Source organism: Phyllobates terribilis, unplaced genomic scaffold (assembly GCF_046119375.1).
Source record: "Phyllobates terribilis strain yellow unplaced genomic scaffold, ASM4611937v1 Scaffold_7__3_contigs__length_470593459, whole genome shotgun sequence".
NCBI classification, from domain to species: Eukaryota; Metazoa; Chordata; class Amphibia; order Anura; family Dendrobatidae; genus Phyllobates; species Phyllobates terribilis.
Genome location: NW_027362767.1, coordinates 306,852,390 through 306,874,802, shown reverse-complemented (window position 1 = coordinate 306,874,802; position 22,413 = coordinate 306,852,390). Strand labels below are relative to the sequence as shown.

The 22,413-nt window shown below is 41.8% G+C and overlaps 1 protein-coding gene across 3 annotated transcripts in view; it reads right to left on the bottom strand.

Annotated features, from left to right (window-relative positions):
• Positions 1–22,413, bottom strand: part of GRIA3 (glutamate ionotropic receptor AMPA type subunit 3) — a 450,644-nt gene that overhangs the window by 155,317 nt on the left and 272,914 nt on the right. For all 3 annotated transcript variants that reach the window (XR_012247463.1, XM_073641082.1, XM_073641083.1), the window contains exon 5: positions 5,414–5,467. Coding sequence is in view for 2 of the 3 variants with exons in the window: in XM_073641082.1 (XP_073497183.1) it covers positions 5,414–5,467 (54 nt within the window). In the remaining variant the exon portion in view is untranslated. The remainder of the gene's footprint in view (positions 1–5,413; positions 5,468–22,413) is intronic.

The window sequence follows — 22,413 nt, the reverse complement described above, 5'->3', positions numbered from 1 at the left end:
AAGATTTTTCTGTATTTTCATGACTTTCAAAATTGTACATTCACACTGAAGGCATCAAAACTATGAATTACCACATGTGGAATTATATACTTAACAAAAAAGTGTGAAACAACTGAAAATATGTCTTATATTCTAGGTTCTTCAAAGTAGCCACCTTTTGCTTTGATGACTGCTTTGCACACTCTTGGCATTCTCTTGATGAGCTTCAAGGTGTGTCCAAACTTTTGGTCTGTACTGTACCAGTTTGGTATTACCATAATTGTACTGACCTGAAGAATCACATTGTCAGGTCTTTTTTTTACAGTACAATAAACGCAGTAAAAACTAAACCCCCAAATCAATTGCAGCATTGCATTTTTTTGTGCAATTTCACCACATTTTTTTTCACATTCTTTGAATGGTAAGATGAATGGTGTTTGTCAAAACTACAACTGATGCTGCGACTATATATATATATATATATATATGTATATATATATATATATATATATATATATACACGACTATATTTACTGAAAAATGAAAAATAAAAAAGTTATGACTTCTGGAAAAAGGAAAAGAAGAAACATAAGCACAAAAATGTAAAAATCATCAGGCTGAAAAGGGGTTCAACTGCTACAATCAGAACTGGCTCCGATCTTAACAGTTACTGGTGACTGTTGCATAAAACAGTCGGCACCCACTGCTCCATGCAAATGCTTCCAACTTTTGCAATACTGTACATCTTCAGGGAGAAGTGAATGCCAGGCTGTGGGAGGTGTCATTTAGCATCTGACCCCTCAGCCAGTCTGCCCCAAAGCAGTCACATGGCCTGTGACCAATGAGACGCCCCTTCTATATACTGATCCATACCAGCCTCAGTGATGAGAGTGCCATTAGAGCAGCGGTGAGCGCCAGTTTGCAAAACATTTAGGCACTCCCTTATGCCTCTTTTTCTGCTATTATATTACTATGACATCATGTGATTAAAAACTGACTAGCTGAATCCCTCTAAGCTCTATGTAGAAACAGGAAGTCTCTTTTCAATGCATGAGTCATCACTGCAAACGTCTATGTCTGTGGGGAGGAGGAAGCAGTTGGGTCCGGAGGTGAAGAGAGGGATGACTTATGCAGGGAGCAGAGACTTCCTGTTTCTACATAGAGCAAAGAAAAGAGAAGAATTAGCTGGGTAGAAAGGCAAAACGAGTGCTATATACAGTAATATTATGGTTGCCGCATATTAAGAGGAAAAAAACTTTGATGGGAGGAGGAGTGCTTCTTTAATGTGTTCCATTAAGAGAATCAAATTTAATTGATGTGCAAAACAGATCCATTGCATCACTGATGCAAATAGAAGCTAGGGGACCCATTGATCATTAAGGAGTCCCTTTTGTGTCAGTTTTCACAACCAAAGAAAAAGTTCTGCCTGCTGCACTTTTTTTTCAGCTCTAAAAATGGACACTTAAAAAAATTAACCCAGACCGACCCTATAATAAGTAATGGAGACCCTCTGCTTCCATTTGAATGAGTAATGCGACATATTCATTTTGCCCATGGAGTCCCTTTGTCTGTCCCTATGAAAGACAAATTAAATGTACAAACGGTATTGTAAACATAGCCTAACATTTGCAATAGATTATATAAGTTCATATATCAGACTATAGGTGTATATCTTCTACGTCTATGTGTGCACATTCTGGAATAGTTATCAATGTGATTGCAGTGATAAAATAGTATTGACGTCACTGCAGAAAATCACAATGATATTTCCTAGCAACAAGTTTCATACTTGGTAAGATGATTTGTTCAGAGCTCAGCTTCTCTGGTGCTAGATATGGCTTTTCCCCACAATCATGTCATCTTTGACTTTTCAGGCTCTAGCACATTTGGCAGTGGTGCTTTCCACCGTTCCACAGCAAAGAGTAAATATTCTTTTCTTGAGAGACTATGTTCTTTCTTTCTTACCCTCTTGACACTTGACTTATTCACATATACTTCAGCAATAATTGCCTAAAAATCCTTTATGACTTCCGAATAGCTTTCCCATATAGTTAAAAAAGGCATACAGATGTGCAACTTTAACAAGTTGAGATATTACAAAAAGGGCATCGTTGTCTTGGGTCACACTGTTTGGGATTCAGTTCACACATCTGTTCTGCGCTTTTTAATACTGTCGCAACAAAAGTATATCAACATATACTATCTAAATCAGGGGTGCCCAACATGTAGCCCTTTATGCCATTCTGTGCAGCCTGTGTGTGGCTGTTTGCATGTAGTTTACAATAACAAAAAAAAGTGGCACACGGTCAACTCTGTGTCCCCCATACATTTTAGGAGAATTGAGTTCCTTGACGCCTCTTTGTTATTCCAGAAATATATTATTCATAAAGGTGGCCATCTATGCTTGTGACTCTCTACATAGTAGTGTATGGCATTTAAGTTTACAATGGGGCAGCCACATTCACTCATGGCCTTCCCCTCTCCTAAGTGCTAGCTGGGGTACAGGGGCCCCCTATTATCCCCATAGGTGCAGGTTTCAATTTCTAGACTTCTGTTAGGCACTTATGACCTGCAATACAAATGAAGTACACAAAATTCTTTTCACTACATCACCAGAGCCTGTGAATCAGTAGCTTTAGCTCCTGCCTGTAATGTTGAAGGTTGTGGGTTCAAATACCGAGGAAGCTCACAAACAAAAATACATTTTTGTAATTGCTTTTTATTCTTTTTGGTAGTTTTAGAGGAGCAAAAAATCTGACTTTGCCATGACAAACACGGGCAATCCCTGCATGTTTTGTGGCTAACAGTCACAAAACATTCGGCCGCGGGGACAAGAACATCTCACTCGAGCACTCGGTGCATACCCGAGCACCTTCGGAAAACTCAAGTAACAAGCACTTGCACTCATCACTATGGTTTAATAAATAGCACATTTAATGTTTTTTGAATGTAAGGTGGACACAACAAAATAATTAAAACCATAAAAGACAAGACAGGCAACAAAACAAAATGATGGTGGTGGAAAGGTACAGAGCACAAATGGCGACCTTATATACAAAATAGAGAGATATAAATCATGAGAAATGGGGTACAAATTTGAGCATGATTGGAAACTGTATGATAAACATCAAATGGACAAAAGGTGATGTGAAGACCCAGGGTCTCCGTGGGAGACTACTCAGACAACACAGGGTGAAGGTAAAACAGTGTGGAAATACTTTACTGAACCACCAAATGGACAATAAACACATAGAACAGTCCCATCAAATACCCAAGATGGTGAAATTTACACAGTCTCACCCTTCCGCTGGTCCACCAGGAATAGATCAGCTGTGACTTTGGGACTTCCAGGGCCAACTACCTCAACCAGTGCCCCCTGCTTCTGGTGGGCCCCCACAGAGAGGAGGTAGAGGCAAGCTTAGGAAGCTGACAGTCCATCGAGGTACAAGGCCACGAGACTCAAGGGTCCCACCCTGGCTTCTCAGAGAGTTTCCATGGGGCCAGATGATTGGCTGGTCCTAATCTGGCTTCTTTGAATGTCTCCATGGGTTCCAGGTGACCGGAGGGTCCCACCTAGCAACCCAAAACAACATATCCATGGGGCCAGGTGACCTCATTGTCCCAAGCTGGTTTCCCCAAATGTGTCCATGGGTTCTCTGATGGTCAATGAAGCAGATCTGTATCCTTCCTGTCAGGGCCAAGTACCCTTAGGCTGGAATTCTGTAGAATCCAAATCTATGTCTCTCTGCATGGAGCCATGCTATCAAACTACTGTTCTGAAGAGTCTCTCTGATCTTTGATTCTCTGCAGCACCATAGAAATCCATTTTTATATTTACATAAGTGGCTAAGGTCATCAGTCACAGGTCAGGGGGAAAGGTGTAGGGCTCAGGTCTCATTGTTTGAGCATTTAATAAATTTACATAGTTGGTATCCCCCTGCTCTTGTAAATCAACAACTAGCTGGCAGTTTATACAACATTCAGGTTTAAAAAAAATACTAGTATGTCCTTCTTTACCCACCAAAGAAAAACAAATACATTCAAAAGTCAACACAAACACAATAGTGTATTTCTCTTGGTCTAACAAATCTAGACATCTGGCTAAATAAGATTAGAAGCTATGTCATCACAGGTGAGTAGTGCTTTAAATCCATAAATATAAATACAAAATGTAAATTGAATTAATAAATGATCAAAAAAGTAGAAACTGGATATGGATAAATAAAGTGCCAGGGCATAATAAATGATACTAAATAATATAATTATCAATCCCTAATACAATTAATAATGAAATATCAACACATAATGCAAACAACGGCCATCTCAGTTAAGTAATGCAGAGTAACATTAATAAAATAATAAAGGTCTACAAACTCAAAGTGTCCAAGAGCGCTGCTCATCCTACCCTCACTGTCTAACACGTGTTTCGCCAACGATTCCTCAGGGAGTGGTGAGGTAGGGAACAGATGGATATATATATACAGGGTGGAGTAATTAGGAAGAGAGGGCCCAGATGAGAATAAAGTTGGCCACACCATACTTGCATGGCCCATGCAGTCTGATGCGCCCCCAAATGCTTTTTATGGGCCGAGGGCATAACAGAACAGCAGCCAATGTGGCCGCTCTGAGTGGCGAGTAATGTCCGAGATGGGAACTGCAGAGTATTGTAGAAGGTGAGTAATGTTTATTTTTCTAAAGCTATAGATTTTATTCCCCAGAACATTTTATGTGTGGTTACACTTTAGACTTTGCTAAAAAAAGGGGGTTTGCAGGATATGACACATATTATTCTATATTGTTCTTACTCTGGTCCAGTTCTCAGTTAGATAGATTTAATCTGACAATCCACGTACAGCTTACTATATAACAGCACTGCTTAATATGGGTTCATCATCATACCCTGCAATGCACATGTTTTGACACAATTCCAAACTGTTCTATAGAGAGCACTGTGATGAGAATCTGCCAAAACAGTAAAATGGCAAGTGACAGCTCTGCGACATGTCATACAGAAGGAACATCAGCTTACAGGTAAAGCATTTCTGCATTAAAGGCCTGCGAGGAAAATATATCGGATACACTTCTGGAAGTGAAATACATTTTTAACACAAAACACAGACAAAATGTTCCATTTGTCCGAATTATGTCAGTAAATAGAGGACAAATTGGCCAATTCCCTGTTTTATTGCTATTCAAAAGATTGTGCAGATACGGTACAGCGGAAGCCGACTCATTTCAATAGTAGACTATAATGTAATATTGAAAGAATAAGGTGAAGTGTAAAATTTCACATTCTGTCTTTTATTTGCCAGATCATTTCTCAGGAATCTGGAAGCAGCCTTTCACCGGTTCCTTTCTGTACATGATTAATTCAGACATTGTCAATACTCAAGCACTGCAGAGCTGGAGTGCGCAGAATAATACAAGCTCTTACCAGGTTTGCAAGAATATAGTGGTAGCCTCGTGTGTGTTTGCCCAGGATTACAACCTATAAGAGAAGAAAAATAGCACAGATCAGGGATTAAGTTAGATGTCAGTCGGAAAATGTCAGAAACTTTGAAAAGGTTGTTTTTAGATTACACTTAGATGAACTACTGAAGTGCGTGTCAGTCACACGGATAACTGGACGCTGGGAATAAAACACTTTTTTTAGCATTTCAATATTAATTCATATCTGACAATTCTATGGTAGAAGACCCTAAATAAGGCATCGTCATACAGCTGGAATAGCAAACTTAACTCTGCTACATTGGCAAATACAGCTCTTGGAGATATGTAAAAATTGACCTTTTAGGATCTGAATTAGTGACTCTGAACAGCTGCACGGTAAAGAAGAAATCCTCTATAAGGCCTCATTCATACCTTCGTGTTTACACACGTCGGTTAAAAAATCATACCAGTGACAATCAGTGTTGTGCATCCATGTGTCCACTTGTACTATCAGTGTGTCATCTGTGTGTCTGTTTTTACCATCTGTGTCCGTTTTTACCATCAGTGTGTCCGTTTTTACGATCAGTGTGTCATCAGTGTGTCCGTTTTTACGATCAGTGTGTCATCGGTGTCTCCGTTTTTACCATCAGTGTGTCATCCGTGTGTCCGTTTTTACCATCAGTGTGTCATCTGTGTGTCCGTTTTTACCATCAGTGTGTCATCTGTGTGTCCGTTTTTACCATCAATGTATCATTTTTGTGTCCGTTTTTACCATCAGTGTGTTTGTTTTTACCATCAGTGTGTCATCCATGTGTCCGTTTTTACCATCAGTGTCATCTGTGTGTCCGTTTTTACCATCAGTGTGTCATCTGTGTGTCTGTTTTTACCATCAGTGTGGCATCCATGTGTCCGTTTTTACCATCAGTATGTCATCAGTGTGTCCGTTTTTACCATCAGTGTGTCATCCGTTTGTCCATTTTTACCATCAGTGTGTCATCCGTGTGTCCGTTTTTACCATCAGTGTGTCATCTGTGTGTCCGTTTTTACCATCAGTGTGTCATCTGTGTGTTTACTTTTACCATCAGTGTGTCTTCCGTGTGTCCGTTTTTACCATCAGTGTGTCATCGGTGTGTCCGTTTTTACCATCAATGTATCATCTTTGTGTCCGTTTTTACCATCAGTGTGTCATCCGTGTGTCCGTTTTTACCATCAGTGTGTCATCCGTGTGTCCGTTTTTACCATCAGTGTGTCCGTTTTTACCATCAGTGTGTCATCCATGTGTCAGTTTTTACCATCAGTGTGTCATCCATGTGTCAGTTTTTACCATCAGTGTGTCCGTTTTTACCATCAGTGTGTCATCCATGTGTCAGTTTTTACCATGAGTGTGTCATCAGTGTGTCATCAGTGTGTCCGTTTTTACCATCAGTGTGTCATCAGTGTGTCCGTTTTTACCATCAGTGTGTCATCAGTGTGTCCGTTTTTACCATCAGTGTGTCATCCATGTGTCAGTTTTTACCATCAGTGTGTCATCAGTGTGTCATCAGTGTGTCCGTTTTTACCATCAGTGTGTCATCCATGTGTCAGTTTTTACCATCAGTGTGTCATCCATGTGTCAGTTTTTACCATCAGTGTGTCCGTTTTTACCATCAGTGTGTCATCCATGTGTCAGTTTTTACCATGAGTGTGTCCATTTTTACCATCAATGTATCATCTTTGTGTCCGTTTTTACCATCAGTGTGTCATCCGTGTGTCCGTTTTTACCATCAGTGTGTCATCGGTGTGTCCGTTTTTACCATCAATGTATCATCTTTGTGTCCGTTTTTACCATCAGTGTGTCATCCGTGTGTTTACTTTTACCATCAGTGTGTCTTCCGTGTGTCCGTTTTTACCATCAGTGTGTCATCAGTGTGTCCGTTTTTACCATCAATGTATCATCTTTGTGTCCGTTTTTACCATCAGTGTGTCCGTTTTTACTATCAGTGTGTCATCCGTGTGTCCGTTTTTACCATCAGTGTGTCATCCGTGTGTCCGTTTTTACCATCAGTGTGTCATCCGTGTGTCAGTTTTTACCATCAGTGTGTCATCAGTGTCCGTTTTTACCATCAGTGTGTCATCCATTTGTCAGTTTTTACCATCAGTGTGTCATCCGTGTGTCCGTTTTTACCATCAGTGTGTCATCCGTGTGTCCGTTTTTACCATCAGTGTGTCATCAGTGTGTCCGTTTTTACCCTCAGTGTCATCAGTGTGTCCGTTTTTACCATCAGTGTGTCCGTTTTTACCATCAGTGTGTCATCTGTGCGTCCGTTTTTACCATCAGTGTGTCATCAGTGTGTCCGTTTTTACCATCAGTGTGTCATCCATATGTCAGTTTTTACCATCAGTGTGTCATCAGTGTGTCATCAGTGTGTCCGTTTTTACCATCAGTGTGTCATCCATATGTCAGTTTTTACCATCAGTGTGTCCGTTTTTACCATCAGTGTGTCATCCATGTGTCAGTTTTTACCATCAGTGTGTCCGTTTTTACCATCAGTGTGTCATCCATGTGTCAGTTTTTACCATCAGTGTGTCCGTTTTTACCATCAGTGTGTCATCCATGTGTCAGTTTTTACCATCAGTGTGTCCGTTTTTACCATCAGTGTGTCATCCATGTGTCAGTTTTTACCATCAGTGTGTCCGTTTTTACCATCAGTGTGTCATCGGTGTGTCAGTTTTTACCATCAATGTATCATCTTTGTGTCAGTTTTTACCATCAGTGTGTCATCAGTGTCCGTTTTTACCATCAGTGTGTCATCCATTTGTCAGTTTTTACCATCAGTGTGTCATCCGTGTGTCCGTTTTTACCATCAGTGTGTCATCCGTGTGTCCGTTTTTACCCTCAGTGTCATCAGTGTGTCCGTTTTTACCATCAGTGTGTCCGTTTTTACCATCAGTGTGTCATCAGTGTGTCCGTTTTTACCCTCAGTGTCATCAGTGTGTCCGTTTTTACCATCAGTGTGTCCGTTTTTACCATCAGTGTGTCATCTGTGCGTCCGTTTTTACCATCAGTGTGTCATCCGTGTGTCCGTTTTTACCATCAGTGTGTCATCAGTGTGTCCGTTTTTACCATCAGTGTTTCATCTGTGCGTCCGTTTTTACCATCAGTGTGTCATCAGTGTGTCCGTTTTTACCATCAGTGTGTCATCCATATGTCAGTTTTTACCATCAGTGTGTCATCAGTGTGTCATCAATGTGTCCGTTTTTACCATCAGTGTGTCATCCATATGTCAGTTTTTACCATCAGTGTGTCCGTTTTTACCATCAGTGTGTCATCCATGTGTCAGTTTTTACCATCAGTGTGTCATCAGTGTGTCCGTTTTTACCATCAGTGTGTCATCCATGTGTCAGTTTTTACCATCAGTGTGTCATCAGTGTGTCATCAGTGTGTCCGTTTTTACCATCAGTGTGTCATCCATGTGTCAGTTTTTACCATGAGTGTGTCCGTTTTTACCATCAGTGTGTCATCAGTGTGTCCGTTTTTACCATCAGTGTGTCATCAGTGTGTCCGTTTTTACCATCAGTGTGTCATCCATGTGTCAGTTTTTACCATCAGTGTGTCATCAGTGTGTCCGTTTTTACCATCAGTGTGTCATCCATGTGTCAGTTTTTACCATCAGTGTGTCATCCATGTGTCAGTTTTTACCATCAGTGTGTCCGTTTTTACCATCAGTGTGTCATCCATGTGTCAGTTTTTACCATGAGTGTGTCCGTTTTTACCATCAGTGTGTCATCAGTGTGTCCGTTTTTACCATCAGTGTGTCATCAGTGTGTCTGTTTTTACCATCAGTGTGTCATCCATGTGTCCGTTTTTACCATCAGTGTGTCATCTGTGTGTCCGTTTTTACCATCAGTGTGTCCGTTTTTACCATCAGTGTGTCATCCATGTGTCCGTTTTTACCATCAGTGTGTCCGTTTTTACCATCAGTGTCATCAGTGTTTTTCACAGATGGATAATGAAATAATTAAAATTAAAAAGCTTCTCCTATTTTTTCAATGTTAAATATGGACAGCACATGGATAACACTGATACTGTCCGTGTGCTGTATGTGTTTTTCATGGACCCATAGACTTGTATTGGCCATTGCTATCTACGCTTTTGGAAAAAACAGACGTCTCTGTGTGTTTTGCAGGAACACGCAGTCCGAGTAAAAACATGGAGTAAGATATACTGTAGTACCAGCTCATAGACTACAGCACAGTAATATTCGACCATTGAGTGAAGCTGTAATACAGCTATGAGGAATAACACAGCACCGCTTCCAAAGGGGTTAACAAAGAAAGTTCTAGTTGCTGGAAATAGATAAAGTGTTCTTAAAGCAACAATCTAAGCAAAACCGATACACTGTGTTATGTCTACATCTGATCCTGAGGTTGTTAATGACAAAAGGATATGAAATAACACAATGAGAATGCAGTGTAAAATGTGAATATGTATCTTGTACATTCACACTACTGTATAGATGTATATAGACATATATATATAGCAATGTGCAAAAGATTTAGGCCAATGTAGCAGGTGCGGAAAAAAATGCTGCAAAGTAAGAATCCTTTTTAAAATAGAGGTGAGGATTAAAGAGCACCTTTTTTATCAAATTTTTCATGTTGAACTGGACACACTATGTTATAGCAGCTGGAGAGTGAAATAAAACTTTTTTTTTTATTTCCCTTTTCTATGGAGGAGATATTGGCAATCAAAGTATTTGGCATCCAATGAGTTAATGACGCGCCCCCTGGGACATATTCCTTTTTGAGGGGAATACCCGGCACCGGATCAGATGGGGGGGGTTGTAGTCTCCGAGCGGCTGTGACCCGGTCCCGTGCCCAGGGCGTCAAGCTCAGTGTTATGTGGCAGCTTTACAGATGTTACTAAAGTTCTTTTGTGTCGACTACGCCACCCGTTGTGATGCGGTCACTGTGGCCGCCGCTGCAGCAGGGTCCGCTGAGGCTGATGATGGGTGCGCAGCTTGGTGGGATAACCCCCAACGGGAGGGGTATAGCCTCAGAGGGGACAGGCGCAGAGGATGGGGGTTGTGGTGGTGCAGTGCAGCCGGCAATGAAGACAGACTCGGGTTGTGCAGTTAAGGGTGTTTACTTACTGCTGATGTTGTACTGGTCACTCCAGCTGCTAGTGACCACCCGAGCCGTGCTGCGTCCACCAGGTCCTGGATCCGGCCAACCCCCAAACAAGTCCAGAGCGTGGCCCTGAGCTCTCCCTCTGTCCTTTCTTCAGCCGTCCCCACCAGTGATTCACCTAGGTCCAGCTCCCTCGGGCCTTCTTTTGGGACACCCTTGGCCTTAGGTTCCCTGACCCTCCATGTGGTATGCCTTCAGGGTGGATGTAGTGGGTGGCTGTGGCAGATGCTGCCCACAGCCTCCGGTCTCTGGCTAGGGATGTTTTTGCCCTCACCAGCTTGGGTTCCGGTACCCTTTTGCTGACTCCTCACCCAGTGCTTTAATTTGGGTTCTTGGGTCCTCTCTGTTTTCCCCTCTGGGTACTCCTTCTTTGCTCCTCTCTCACTCAGGGTCTCTCTCTTGCTGCAGGCTGACTTCCTCTCTGCTTGCTGTCTGCTCCTCTGCAGCTGTCTTGCTGTCTGCTCCTCTGCAGCTGTCTTGTTCTCTGCATCTGACTTGTTCTCTGCATCTGACTCTCTGCGTCTGACCCTGATTCTAGTTGGTGCCCACCTTATATACACCCTCTATGTGTGAGCTCAGGTGACCAGCACCCAATGAGCTCCTATCACTACCCAGACTGCTCCCCCTATCTGCCCCTACACTACATGGGATGTACCACCCCCCTCCCACTCCAGCCAGGAACAGGCTCGGTTGTACCTGCACATTTCTAAGTGGGAGTACCGTCGGCCTGCTCCTCTGAAATGGGATGTATGTAGTGCATGCAGTCTATCTGAGCTCAGTTCCACACTCCATCCTTACCCGGGAGTGGAATATCACACCTCTGGGTTGAGGTGCAATACCCCTGTAGCAGCCGAATCCTCAGGGTGCTACATTAACATTTATTAAGTCCAAGTGATTGTTATCACATTTTACTGGTGGGGTGTATTTCTTCTCCCTCTATGACTTTGCCCAATTATAAACAGGCAGCAACACACTTGAGAAAGAAGAATAGCTTAGGACAGGTTTCTCAGTGTGTGAGTTGTAATGATACAGACTTGATCTCCTTGTCTAGAATCCCGCATGATTAGAAAGTGTTTGGGGTAGAGTATGACTAGAGAGTGCCAGGAGCAGTGTGGCTCCTAAACACTGCCTGTCTGGAGATGAGCTCAATGGTGTCAGTATCACACTTATGTCTGTTGTGCTCACAACAACTTTTATTGGTTATGCAGTGAGATCAGAAAAGGCTACTCCTATGTGAGACATATGCCATATGTCTCATATAGGCGTAGCCTTCTCTGATTTCACTGCTTGCTCATATAATTACCTCATCTGAATGGTGTTAGTCACATGCCCACTAATCACAGCACTTTCCAATCATGCAGCAGGTTAGATCAGGAGATCTGAGCTGTATGATTAGGCTATGTTCACACATGTTGGGTTTTTCAGCATCACAAATCTGCAGCAAAACCTATTCTCTGTCAGGAAATCAGCTGCGTCAAAAACGCAGCATTCGCTGCGTTTTTTTGTGCGTTTTTTTTTCAGGATTTTTTTCACTGTCCTTCTGTCTCTATTTATGCATGTACATACATAAAGTTCTGTGAAAAAAAGAACCCCATTCTATTTTGCCATCAAAAACACTGAAAAAAAGCTCAAAAATTTTGGTGCGTTTTTTCAGCATTTTTTTCACTGCCCATTACTTCGTTTGGGTGAAAAAATGCTGAAAGAAGTGACATGCTCTATTTTCCAAAAACTCAACCAAGGCACAAAATACACAAAAAAAAACAAACCAAGATGTGTGAACAGAGAATTCTGGTTTCTCATAGACTTTGCCGGTACTGCAGAACACAGCTGAAAATTTGCATAAAAATCTGCAGCAAAAAAAGCTGAAAAACCCAACATGTGTGAACATAGCCTTACACTGGGAAACATGCTTTAAGCTATTGTGGGGGTGTGTTCTTCTTTCTTTAGTGTGTTGCTGCCTATGATTAGTCAGTGGCACACAGGGCGAAGAAGTAGACGCCCCCAGTGAATACTATCTGATAACACCCACTTGGACTTAACAAAAGTTAACTCATTAGAAGCTAAAAAATGTTTTATTCTGCTCTGCAGCCGCTATTACATTGTGTGTCCAGGTCAGCAGAAAAGATTTAGTGAAAGGTCCTCTTTAACAGTGTTCTTATTATGGAGAAATACAAATAGAATCTTATCTATCATGCAGTGCCAGAGAGGCATTTGATTGCCTCAAACTTAATTTAGAAGCAAGACAACAACCCCAAACATATTGTCACGCCAGGTGTGAATGCAATACAGGGGTAAAGGAAGCCCAGACACTAGGGAAAGGGGAAGTAGTCACCTCCTAAACTGGACTAGCGTCACCCTGTCTTCCCCTACCGCAGCCTCCGCAGCTGTCGCCGAACACGTGCCTCACCCTACTATCCCTGGCGTAAGGCTACAACAGGTGGTGGAAGGAGATGAGCACTAGTCAACCGCTGCTAGCACTCTAAAGACAAAATTGAAGACAACACAGGGGAATTACAACTTAGCTTTAGAAGAAACTCCAACAAGGCACAAGGCCTCAAGACTCCAAAGAGGATGTGATGCTACTTCAGCTAAGCTCCAAAAAGGAATGAGTAGAACCGGCGACGCTCACTTAGAGAGACCAGGTATATATACACCCAGGCCAGAGGGAGGTAGTCACTGAGTACTAAAGACAACCTCCTAACCAGGAAGCTGTCTGCAATGCCAAACGTGGAGATCTCCTACAGACCACTGCAGGATGACTGTCTGTCACCTCCGACACACCCGTGACACATATAGCCAATGTCACAAAGAAATCTTCAGATGAACAAGGAGTCCTGGAAATTATGATATGGTCACCACAGAGCTCTGATATCAACTTCATCAACTCTGAAGAGACAGATTGATTACTTGAAGAAACAAAGGGATTTGCGTAAGTTTTAAGCTCCCCCTTATATCGATGTCTCTTGGCCAATAGTCTAATGTATATGGAAACCTTGGACAATTGATTGTCCAGGGAGTTAAGGATTTGGCAGGTCTGATTTTGGACTGCGTATCCTTTTATTCTCCCGGGGAATATTGAGAGCACAGGAGCTTTTTTTGTTCATTCACTTTGCATTTGGTTAATTGATAAATAAAAACTATTAGGCTGCGTGCCCACGAAGCATTTACCAAGTGTTTATGCTGCGGAATTTCCGCAGCATAAATGCTTGGGAAACGCTTGGTAATCCGTCCCCCATGGTCCTCAATGACAAGCCGCAATGTCAATGCCCATGCTGCGGACTTTTCCGCAGCATTTATGCTGCGCTCAAAAATCCGCAGCATGTCCATTAATTTTGCGGACACGCAGCGTAATCGCCGCCATTGACTTGCATTGGACCGCGTGACATCCACATCACTACATGTGCACAAGCGGATATCACATGGTTCAATGTGCTTATGGTACCCAGGTCTGGAGGAGAAGAGACTCTCATCCAGACCTGGGTACCATAGAACCTGTTAAAAAAAGAATTTAAAATAAAAAATAAAGATTATACTTACCTTCCGGTGTCCTCCCGGTGTTTTCTCCGCTCTGTCCGGTCTCTTGCACTGCTCGCACTGTTGTGAAGGACCTGCCATGACGTCATTGAGTCATGTGACCTGACACATGACTGAATGACGTCACCGCAGGTCCTTCACACCACCGCGAGCCGCCCAAGACACCGGACAGAGCGGAGAAAACACCGGGAGGACACCGGAAGGTAAGTATAATCTTTTTTTTTATTTTTTACCATTCTTATTCTTTTTTTTTTTTTAACTAACTTGGTCACACTATATAAAGCCATGCCGGTTGCATGGATTTATATAGTGTGAACAAGTTGTCAAGCACTTTTCCAAGTGATGCTAAAATCACTTGGAAAAGCGCTTGATAACCCGCATGCAGAAATGCATGTGAAGAACGCTTGACAAACGCTTCTACCTGGCAGGAAAAACGCATGTAAAAACCGCATGCGTTTTTCCTGCCAGGGAGAAGCGTAAAAAATATGCAGCATTTCTGCATCGTGGGCACATAGCCTAAAAACTTTTTTTTAAAGGATTCTTAAAAAACATTTTTTCCACACCTGCCTAAATGCCTATAACATGCCAGGCAAACCGTCTACATTTCAGTGCACCCAGAACAGTGGTATTGACAGTGCTTCCATAGCAAATATAGCAGTGTCATCCACTGTGCCCCAGAATTCAGCCGGTCAGAGCTTCTCTCAGCTTCTCCACCCTTATCACCAATGCGATCCATCATTCCCCGATGTTACAAATGCACCAACGGAGGATATTTCTGCAGAATCAATCGGTTATGTATCTGTTTTTTCTGGGGACACACTGTATGTGCCGTACCAATGAGGTCCAGGGATCTCTGTATCATATCCACAATCTGACATGAGAAGGAGCCGTTTATGCAATAATTTTATACCAATGGTAAAAGGGTGCACATCAATGAAAGCCTAAACATTTCAATGCAAGTATTCTGAATATGTATCCAAAGAAGATGATAGAGGAGCTGTACAGATCTTGAGTCCCAACATAATCCATGCAGACCCGTCCTCTGCATTCTAACACGGAGTAATTCAACATTAATATTTGCTGTAATTAGAAAAGTAAACACTTAGAAAATGTCCTACATTACTTTAGTGCTAGATAAATTGGATACGGCCGCTCAGTAATATTCATTTCAGTCTTTACTCATTTTGTCCTTAGTACAAATACACTGTGATCTTTAAATGACCTCTAGTAGCTTTAATGATTTGTAATTGTATGATAATTCTCCGCCATCATTTCCACAAGGTTCCAGTTCATAAATATTAATGCATATGATTTTTTTTTTCTCCTTATGCTACAGCATGATTGCCCAACAAGAGGTCATGGATCTGCACATATCAGGGTGATGTTAGATATGACTCAAGGTTATTAATGCTTATTTTATTAACGCAGGGATATTAAAATAATAATTACTGCTATATAAACTATAAAGTCTTCTTACAATAAAGGGATGTCTTCTATCACCGTCCACCATTTACTCTGTGCATTCTGACAACTGAGGATCTAAAAGACGTCTCTTCTGGGTTACTGCACTGCTGTCAATACAATGAAACATTATGGTGATTTATGAAAGTGGCAATGCCTAATTTATAAATAGTGTCAGACATCTTCCTCCAGGACATGAAATTGGTGAAGAGGTCTGACTCATATTCACTTAGAGACGCATGTCTGGCCTTAACGTACCGTTATAGCTAGAAATGGTGAACAGGAGGGTTTGACGGTTAATGTCTGCTAGCAAGAAGACATGTAGGTTATGTTCTGAGGTTTATGCACACACATATATATATACACACAGTACCCATATGTATATATACATTCATACATAAATATACATAGAAATGGGGAACTGGAGGGTTTGACGGTTAATGTCTGTTAGCAAGAAGACACGTTAATGTATGTTATGAGTTGTATGTGTATGTGTAAGAAAGTGGAGGTGCTGCCCACATCCCTCCTTGAAGATACAATATTGGTATATAATGCATTGCAGTTTTTGATTTTGTCTGTTCAGTAATTTGCATTACCCTTAGTTGGGTACAAGTAAAGTTAATAGTTGGGACTAGCCCAGAATGGGAGGGGCTACGTGGGGACAGAGGAGACAGCTTCCTGGTAGTGACTCAGGGTCCAGCAGTCAGTAGTGTAAGACCTAAGGTCTCACAGTTGGCAGATTGATATGCTACAATATGTGTTGTGTGCGAAGAGGGGGGACATCAGATAGTATGTCCTAAGGACCAAGGAAACTTAACGAGACATTTGACGGATTGGAACCCAGGCCAGGGAGGACATTTAAACGGTATGGAACTTTGCCCAGGGGGGAACAGAAGGTCCACTTAAAGCAGAGAAACAGAGAAGGAATTGCATCAGAAGGACGTTAGTGAACAGTTGTCTATGGTGAAAGGAAGCTCAATTGTTTATATTGAAAGGAAGCAATGGTCGCCATATTGGAATTTAACCTCTCCTACAGACAGCAGTGGACTTTCAAGGTTCTAGTGAGGAGTCGCACCAAAGTACCTCAAGTATCGGGGTCCTCATTGGTCAGTTGGGTGCTGAGAGTAGCTGGGAGCAGCCATAGCATTATACCTCATCCCATGCGGCCCAAATGGGGAAGATGAAGTCTCCCATAATCGTTTTCTAGATTTTCATGAGATGCAAGAGGGTGAAGTGCAAGAGAAATGAGGTGTCATTAAATGTAACTGAGAAGTGCCCATGACTGCTTAATGCAAGATAAACATTTGTGAAGAAATGTGCCTACTATCTGATGTACATAATTCTTATCAAGTTCACATTAAGTAAAAAGAAGTTTATTTACGGATTTTGGTCTCCCTCACTTATCTCCATAACATCTGGTTCTGGCCTGCCTGGTACAACTGCACCATGCGGTCTGCAGAGGCATTTCGCTCAGCTAACACAAGCACACACACCTAGCCAAGACCCCCATTTTCATGTAACGTGCCGGGGCGTGAAACATGAGTACCTTGTCCACGGCCACTGCCCCATATCACGTTACAGATGTATACAGTACACAGACGTACACAAACATATATATATATATATGTATATGTATATGTATATATATATATATATATATACTGTATGTATACAGTACATACATATATATAGAAATGGGGAACTGGAGACTGACGGGTAATATCTAGTGATGAGTGTACTTGCTCGTTACTCGAGATTTATGAGCATGCTCGGGTGTTTTCCAAGTATCTTCAGTGTGCTCGGGTGTTATGTTTGAGTCACTCCATGCGCATGATTTGCGACTGTTTGACAGCTTTAATACATGTGAGGAATGCCTGTTTCTTAGGTATTCCTCACATGTACTAAAGCTGTCAAACAGTCGCAAATCATGCGCATGGAGTGACTCAACCATAACACCCGAGCAAGCTGAAGAGACTTGGTGAGCACCCGAAAAGGGTTAACAGAGCATACTCGCTCATCACTAGTAATATCTAATGGCCAGAAGACACATGTTAGTATATGTTCTGAGGTGTATGTATATAGTACACGCACATCTATACATACTGTATATACATATATATATATATATACATAGAAATGGTGAACTGTATGTAAACTCTCTCTCTCTATATATATATATTTATATACACTATAAATATACATACAGTACAGACCAAAAGTTTGGACACACCTTCTCATTTAAAGATTTTTCTGTATTTTCATGACTATGAAAATTGTACATTCACACTGAAGGCATCAAAACTATGAATTAACACATGTGGAATTATATACTTAACAAAAAAGTGTGAAACAACTGAAAATATGTCTTATATTCTAGGTTCTTCAAAGTAGCCACCTTTTGCTTTGATGACTGCTTTGCACACTCTTGGCATTCTCTTGATGAGATTCAAGAGGAAGTCACCCAACATGGTCTTCCAACAATCTTGAAGGAGTTCCCAGAGATGCTTAGCACTTGTTGGCCCTTTTGCCTTCACTCTGCGGTCCAGCTCACCCCAAACCATCTTGATTTGGTTCAGGTCTGGTGACTGTGCAGGCCAGGTCATCTGGTGTAGCACCCCATCACTCTCCTTCTTGGTCGAATAGCCCTTACACAGCCTGGAGGTGTGTTTGGGGTCATTGTCCTGTTGAAAAAAAAATGATGGTCCAAACTAAACGCAAACCAGATGGAATAGCATGCCACTGTAAGATGCTGTGGTAGCCATGCTGGTTCAGTATGCCTTTAATTTTGAATAAATCCCCAACAGTGTCACCAGCAAAGCACCCCCACACCATCACACCTCCTACTCCATGCTTCACGGTGGGAACCAGGCATGTAGAGTCCATCCGTTCACCTTTTCTGCGTCGCACAAAGACACGGTGGTTGGAACTAAAGATCTCAAACTTGGACTCATCAGACCAAAGCACAGATTTCCACTGATCCAATGTCCATTCTTTGTGTTCTTTAGCCCAAACAAGTCTCTTCTGCTTGTTGCCTGTCCTTAGCAGTGGTTTCCTAGCAGCTATTTTACCATGAAGGCCTGCTGCACAAAGTCTCCTCTTAACAGTTGTTGTAGAGATGTGTCTGCTGCTAGAACTCTGTGTGGCATTGACCTGGTCTCTAATCTGAGCTGCTGTTAACCTGCGATTTCTGAGGCTGGTGACTCGGATAAACTTATCCTCAGAAGCAGAGGTGACTCTTGGTCTTCCTTTCCTTTGGCGGTCCTCATGTGAGCCAGTTTCTTTGTAGCGCTTGATGGTTTTTGCAACTGCACTTGGGGACACTTTCAAAGTTTGCCCAATTTTTCGGACTGACTGACCTTAATTTCTTAAAGTAATGATGGCCACTCGTTTTTCTTTACTTAGCTGCTTTTTTCTTGCCTTAATACAAATTCTAACAGTCTATTCAGTAGAACTATGAGCTGTGTATCCACCTGACTTCTGCACAACACAACTGATGGTCCCAACCTCATTTATAAGGCAAGAAATCCCACTTATTAAACCTGACAGGGCACATCTGTGAAGTGAAGACCATGTCCGGTGACTACCTCTTGAAGCTTATCAAGAGAATGCCAAGAGTGTGCAAAGCAGTCATCAAAGCAAAAGGTGGCTACTTTGAAGAACCTAGAATATAAGACATATTTTCAGTTGTTTCACACTTTTTTGTTAAGTATATAATTCCACATGTGTTAATTCATAGTTTTGATGCCTTCAGTGTGAATGTACAATTTTCATAGTCATGAAAATACAGAAAAATCTTTAAATGAGAAGGTGTGTCCAAATTTTTGGTCTGTACTGTATATATTTATAAACAGATATATATGTGTATTTATGTTGTGCAGTGCACACATACTGCATGAATATATAAATATATATATACACTCTAAATTTACACTCATGTAGTAGGTGTATGTATACTGGATGAATATCTATATGTATATATACTGTGTATATATGTGTGTATATACACTGTTTGTATATATATATACTGTATATACACACAGTATATATACACCTACTACGTGAGTGTATATTTATAGATATATTTATTCATATAGTATGCGTACAATGTACAACAGACATACACACTGTATAGGTCCATCTTCATAACTTTTTTTGTATATCAATGTAAAATTTTTCCTCCCCAAATGTAAGTGAACAGAGTTTGCTCTTTAGAGACTCTGAACCAGCAGGGGTTACTGACAGACAGATGTGCACTCAGGAGAATTCTGATTACTGCTTTGCAAAGAACAAGTCTGTAACATAAGATCACAAGACATTATACTGCATTTACAATGTTACTTAATGTTTTGTGTGGATTTTATGTATATTTAAACAGTAAAATTGGGTTCACGGGCTTTCTACCCAGTGACAGCATTATGCTCTGCTGTGCCATTTATGGAGGAATTGAAAGGAGGAACAATGTATGACATCGCTTTCTATAATAATCTTGAAAGCTCTTTAGCAAGCATTACACATAATAACTATTTCACAAAATGCAAAACATAAAATTAGCCTTTCACTTTTCTAAAATATAATAACACATTACTACTCGCACGCTTCGTATTTAAACGACCTGATTTTTTTGCAACAGAGTCAGCTTAGGGAAATCCAAATCCATTCTCTGAGTTTTAAGCTGCTCATACATCAACAGCTGACTCTCCATCTTCCCATAAACACGCACAGTCGCCTTGCCGGAGCATGCATCTGTATTTTAAAAGGAAGGACAGAAGTTGCTATCAGACACCCCTGTCCATGGCTCACACACTGTACACTTTAGATTGTCATCAGATCTTGACAACATCAACTGGTGCCATGAAAAATAAAGGCCCAGCCCTTATAGCACTTATAGCTCCCAGGACCCCTGCCAAAATCAGCTGTCTGATGAGGATTTTTTGGGACTAAGAACAACTTGATATTACTTTACAGTTGAAAAGAAAAAACGTAGCATGGCAGCCAATCAGATAACCAGCTATCTATTAAAGGGCTGTTTGGGTATAGGTATTTGATGACCTATCTATAGGAAATCAATGGGGTTCCGACACACAGTGCCCTACCAATTAGCTATACTTGCTCTGGCGGCAGCCATATGTAAACACCTTAAACAGACATGTTGAGTGCACCTCCATTCAGAATGTAGCAGCTGCTGCTGGATACTGCAGTGCAGCATCTACTCAACAGAATAGAAGTTGCACTGCAGTAACCGGTAATGGCTCAGCAGCTCCTTTCATGGTGTTTACATTCAGCTGCCACCAGAACAAAAAAGAGCAGATGAGTAAGGGTGTCGGGTGTGAGACACCCACTGATCTGCTATTATCTATCGTATCTATAGGTCATTAATACCATATACATGGACAAACCCTTTAAAGAAGTTGTGCACTATTGTAGACTACCCCCCCAATGTATCCCCCGGGGCCCCTAAGACTTTTAGTAAATACCTTCCGTTGCAGAAAATGCCTGTGAGCGGTGCTATCGGTGGCCGCTTACAGGCATCACGTGACCCCACGCTGACGTCACGACAAGTGAGACTTGACTCAGCGCTGAGGTCCCCGCGGTGGTTGCTGGGTTGTGGGGCGGGGTTACCCCCCCCGCATCACACCCAGCATCCACGCAGCGCTTTACCAATGATTGGGGAAAGGCAGAGCGCGCGGTGGATGCTGGGTGTGACTCGGGGGTAATCCCGCCCACAGTCTGGCATCCACCGTGGAACCAGGAAGAAAAAGACCCCCGGCTGCTGCCAGCACTTGTCGTGACATCAGTAGATGTCAGAGCCAGCAGCAGCTGGGGGTCACGTGATGCCTGTGAGCGGCCAGTGATAACGCCACTCACAGGCATTATCTGCAATGGAAGGTATTTACAAGAAGTCTTAGGTGCCCCGGGGGGATACATTGGGTGGGTAATCTAAAGTAGTGGACAACACCTTTAAAGGAGATGTCGGCTACTTTGATGTTGATGATCTCTCCTTGTGATAGGTAGTGGACAAGCCCTTTAAATACGGTACATTAATGTTCTGATTATACTACACTACGTATTGCAGAGCATAACTTGATAGGGTTTATAGACAGAGGCTGTTCAAAACATTTAATTTGTATAGGCAGTTTTAAAAGTTTTAAAAGAAGATGAGGGGAAGAAAAATATCCAAATACTAATTAAATTGGTATTTAAAGGTAATCTGTCACCATGAAAATGCAGTCCAATCTGCAGTCACCATGTTACAGAGCAGGGGGAGATGAGTAGATCGATGTATAGTTTGTGAGAAAACATTGAGTATAACCTGTGTTTTAATCATTTAACCTTCTGTTCTTCCTGGGATTTTCAGTCCAGTGGGCGGGGCTATTAGTGACTGAGAGCGCTCTTTGTATAAGTGCGCATACAGAGATAGCTGTCAGTCACTGATAGGACCGCCCACGGGACCCAAAATCCCAGAAAAAAAACAAAAGTTTAAATGATTAAAACCCAGGTTATACTGAATCTTTTCTCACATAACTATATATTAATCTACTCAGCTCCCCCGGCTCTATAATATGGTGCCTGCAGATTGGACTGCATTTTTGTGGTGACAGGTTCCCTTTAAAGCGGTTTTCAGTGAATCTATTACTTTTTTCAAACTTTAGTTAATAACCTGTATAAAGTATCCCAGCCATGCCTTCAGGTACTCATTGGCTACATTCTTACTTCATAACTGTGCCTCTCTGCTCAGTGTCATGTGGGCGGTCCTTCAGTGCTCACCATGTGACCCCTGTAAACTACATTTCCCACAAGCACCCTGCTCTCCTGTGAACAATTGACATTAGCTACTCCTCA